Here is a 4472-nt window from a genome sequence, read left to right on the forward strand (position 1 = left end):
AGTCCGGATATTCAACATCCGATACCGTATCCGTATCTAAATACTCAAATCTCATATTTATGATATCGATATCCAATCGTATCCTATCCGACATAGTTGACACTATCCGTATTCGAATCCGAATCCGAACAGAAATATGAAAATAAATATAATATCGGTGATATCCGTCCGTATCCAATCCGTTTTCATCCCTAGTTGGAGGATCTGGTTCCAACCGATACCGATGATTCTCCCGCCTCCGCGCTGCACAATCGGCCATCGCCCACCTACAGCCTGTTCGCTTGCTCGTAAACGATCGTAAATTTCCAGCCAGGAACAGTGTTTTTCTCTCACACCAAACCAGCCAGCAGTAAATAATCCACGATACGATACGGCCTCCCGAACAGGCTGCTAGTCTTTTTCCGTGGATGGAGGCCTCAACTGAATTGCTTGTAAGACGGCAGGAGAGGAATAACCACAAAATAAAAAGAAAGTGAAATCCATGGGTGCCAATTAAACTTTTTTTTTGTGGCGAGCTATTTGTCTACGAACTTTACTGTACTGGCACCGTAGGTTACTTTATTGTACTGTATTTATTTATCTACAGAAACCCAGCACAAGGTAAGATTAGGTGCATGTTTGGATCTCATTTAAACTTTGGATTCTAGATAATGAATGTAGAATTTGGATAAAAAAAAATTAGGATATTTAGATCTTAGTTTTCATAGTGATTGATGTATTTGTATTGTAAAAAATTCTAAATAATAGATTTAGGGTAGATAGTTGGATTCTAGAATCACATTCTACAATCCAAGTGTTTAAATCACTCTTGAACGGAGGAGTTTCACATTAATTGTATATAAATTTTATAGGACTAAGTTCCTTTTTCATTAAAAAAATGCAGAAAGTAGAAAAAAATCAGCATTCTGGGCGTGTTTGATACCCGCCACTGTCTGCCACGCCGAGAGTGCAGCAGGCTGTGGCAGTCGCAGCTGCTGCGTTATTTTATTTTCGGTCGCCACAGTTTGTAGCGGGATTTGTTTATCTGTGATACTGTAGCCGCCTTGTTTCACCCGCCATCCAAACAGAAGGGCAGACGAGTGTGGCTCGCCACATCTGCGGCGTGGCGAGGTGTGGCCGCAGACCAAACACCAGTGGCGGACCCAGGATTTTACCTCTGGGTATGCGTCGCAAAAAAAATCAGTAAACCATTTACAATTCGGTAAAACCATATTATAATTCATTAAAACCGGTTACATTAAATAACATAATAAGATTTAAATTCAAATATTAAGCTACGAATGACGCCAAATCTTGATATAAATTATTCAAATGAAATACAAATACTTTAAAATATAGCAACAGGAGAGACTTACAATATTACTTATTTATCCGCCGCTTTCTCAATGACATGAATGTCTCAATTATATCATCTTCATCAACTTGGAAGAAAATATCATGCTCAATAAATGTGACTAGACAATCATCCAAAACAGTATCACCTATCCTATTCCTTGTCTTTGTTTTCACTATAACCAATGTAGAAAATACCCTTTCAACACTCACAGTTGCCACCGGTAAAAGCAATATCAATTTGAGAAGCAAGTACACCATATCATACACTTTGTGCCTCTTTGTTTTAACAAGCTTAACTGAGAGATCAATAATGTTGTCTAGACCTTGGAAGCTAGCATCTTGTCGCATGTTATCAATATAATTATCAAGTTGCAATTCAAGTTTTAACAAATCATTGTTGGAGAAGTCCTTAGGATAAAATTCAGCCAATCTATGTACCTTCCGTGCATCAAAAGAAGCAAAGGAGTTGGAAGGACTGAAGGCTGCCATACAAGAGAGTAGCTCCATATTGATCTCATCAAACCGATTATCAAGCTCTTAACTAATTTGATCAATGACACCAATGTATACTTCTCTTCTGAAATGGTCATCATTTGTTTGGTTTCGGGCACGGGCATACCGCGCTGATTTTCCATAAGGCACATAAGCACCATCCATAGCAGGAACTTCAACACCATGTTTAATACAAAAAGAAGTGACCTTCTGAAGAAAATTATCCCAACCATCAGACCTCAACTCCTGCATTCTGCTCTTTGCCACATTAACAAGTGAGATTGCATTAAGAATATCTTGATCCCTTCTCTGCAAGCACTCAGATAACTCATTTGTGTATCCAAGAATAACATACATTAAGTGCACAAAGAAAATAAACTCAAAGGTTTCAAATGCTCTAAGCACAAAATGTATCTTTGTCCAATCTTCCTTATATGCAATATCAGCACCAAGTTCAATGAGCACATCATGGATTGAGGAATATATAGTGATGATGCTACATATAGTTTTATAATGAGAGCCCCACCGAGTGTCACCAGGCCTAGGAAAACCCATCTCTTGATTTAATCCCCTCTCTGTTTCAAGCTCACCACACTCTAGTGCTTTCTTAACATTCTCAAGCATTGCATTTCGAAGCATATCGTGACGCTTGCAAGAAACCCCAACAATGTTCAACAAGATAGATACTTGATCAAAAAAAGTCTTGCAGTCAGTATTTCCCTTGGCAACAGCGACAAGAACTAGTTGGAGTTGATGTGCAAAACAATGAATATAATAAGCAGAAGGTGATTCTTGCATGATTAAAGTTTTGAGCCCTTTAATTTCTCCTTTCATATTGCTAGCCCCATCATAACCTTGGCCTCTAATCTGCTGCAGACTCAATCTATTAATAACAAGTAAACCTTCAATTGCTCTCTTAAGTGACAAAGAGGTAGTATCATCTACATGAACAACCCCAATGAAGTGCTCACATAGCCTTCCAAGTTTATCAACATAACGCAAGCAAAGAGCTAGTTGTTCTTTATGTGATATATCACTAGACTCATCAGTTAGAATTGCATAGGGCTCATCACTAAGTTCCCCAATTATTTTCTTTCTAGTTTCTATGGCACAACAATGAATAATTTCCTTTTGTATGTTTGGGCTAGTCAAAGTGTTATTACCTGGTGCATTGTTCAAGACATACTTGTTCACTTCTTCACTATTTCCTGCAAGAAACTTCAAAAGTTTAGTGAAGTTGCCTCTATTGCTAGACTCTTCACTTTCATCATGTCCACGGAATGCCAATCCTTTATGCAAAAGAAACTTGATACATCTAAGTGAATATGTCAATCTTTTCTTGTAAAGACGAAGCTCCTCCTCACTCCACTTGTCAATGTGATAATCAATTGCAACCTTGGGATTAATAAAACCAATGTACCTCTCTTGAGTTGCTTTATGTGCCCTAGAACCACAATGTTTAAGAAGTGATGTGTTTCCTATATTCCAATTATTCCATCCATCAACCACAAAAGTATTTGACCCACTGCCCTTCTTGAACAAGTAGCATATGAAGCAAAATGCAGAATCCTTCTTGACACTATATTCAAGCCACTCATAATTATACAACCATTGTATACTGAATCGACGAGGTACACCTCCAATGTTTCGGTATGGAAAATCATGTATATAAGGTTTGCAAGCACCTTTAGTAATATATGCTCTATGGATTGCATCTTGATCATGAACATGATAATTTTCAATGGGTAGCCTTTCACCTGGATCATATGGAAGACGATTGATGTCATACACTGGCGGCTTTGATGCGGAGGGTGGCGGTGACGCTAGCGGGGGCGAGGGCAAAGGATCTGCAATTTTTTCAACTTGTACTCTATCTTCTTCTTGATTGTGCTCTTCCACAATACTTTGATCCGGAGCCGGAGGTGGGTCAGGGTTCAAAGCAACAGCAGCCGCCTTCTTTGCTGCATTCTGAAAAAGCGATCGAATGCCTCCGTTTCTCTTCATAATTCAACTATTCAAGAGTTCTGAAAATTTAAAAAAACTCACCAATTAGCAAAACTAATGAACGAACGCCTGGAACTGAGGAAGGGTGGAGACTGGAGAACTGGAGATGGACGGGGAGGAACGAGGATCACCTATCACCTGATCGCCGATCGGCTGCCTGGTGTCGCAATGCCGATCCACGAAGGCCGAAGGGCGATGGCGGCGTCCACGACAGGCTCGTGGCGAGAACGCTCCGTGGCCGCGAGCGGAGTCTGGCGATCCGACTCCCTCCTGAGTCCCGGCCTCCCTGGACAGTTCGACGTCTGCCAATCCAACTCCCCCTGCGAGCTGGGTCGGCCCATCGAGCACGAGCGCGCATTTACGCCGCACTCACGTACTACGAACGTCGAACGGACGCTGCACTCACATACTATGAACATGACAGCTTGTTTTTTTTTCATTTTTTCTATTATGTTTGACTGACGGGCGGTCCACAGGGTGGTCGGTGGACTACCCAGACCACCCACTGGATCCGCCACTGCCAAACACCCCCTCTGTTATAATGGAATCTGAATCTGATTAAGAGCAACTATGAGAACTCTGGCAGTTCCTACAGTATTTTCTGTATTCCGTGCACACGTTTGACAGGCAAGAACATGGTG

General features: G+C 40.9%; 1 protein-coding gene across 1 annotated transcript; it reads right to left on the reverse strand.

Annotated features, from left to right (window-relative positions):
- Positions 1 to 1872: 1872 nt before the first annotated feature.
- LOC136510856 (uncharacterized) lies at positions 1873 to 3831 on the reverse strand. Its single transcript, XM_066505171.1, has one exon. The coding sequence runs from the start codon at positions 3829 to 3831 to the stop codon at positions 1873 to 1875; it is 1959 nt and encodes a 652-aa protein (XP_066361268.1).
- Between the last annotated feature and the right edge of the window lie 641 nt (positions 3832 to 4472).

This window comes from Miscanthus floridulus, chromosome 16 (genome assembly GCF_019320115.1).
Source record: "Miscanthus floridulus cultivar M001 chromosome 16, ASM1932011v1, whole genome shotgun sequence".
Lineage (NCBI taxonomy): Eukaryota > Viridiplantae > Streptophyta > Magnoliopsida > Poales > Poaceae > Miscanthus > Miscanthus floridulus.

What these genes read in the sequence shown, in the direction of transcription:
- LOC136510856 (XM_066505171.1), bottom strand. Translation starts at nt 3,831, where the DNA reads ATGAAGAGAAACGGAGGCATTCGATCGCTTTTTCAGAATGCAGCAAAG.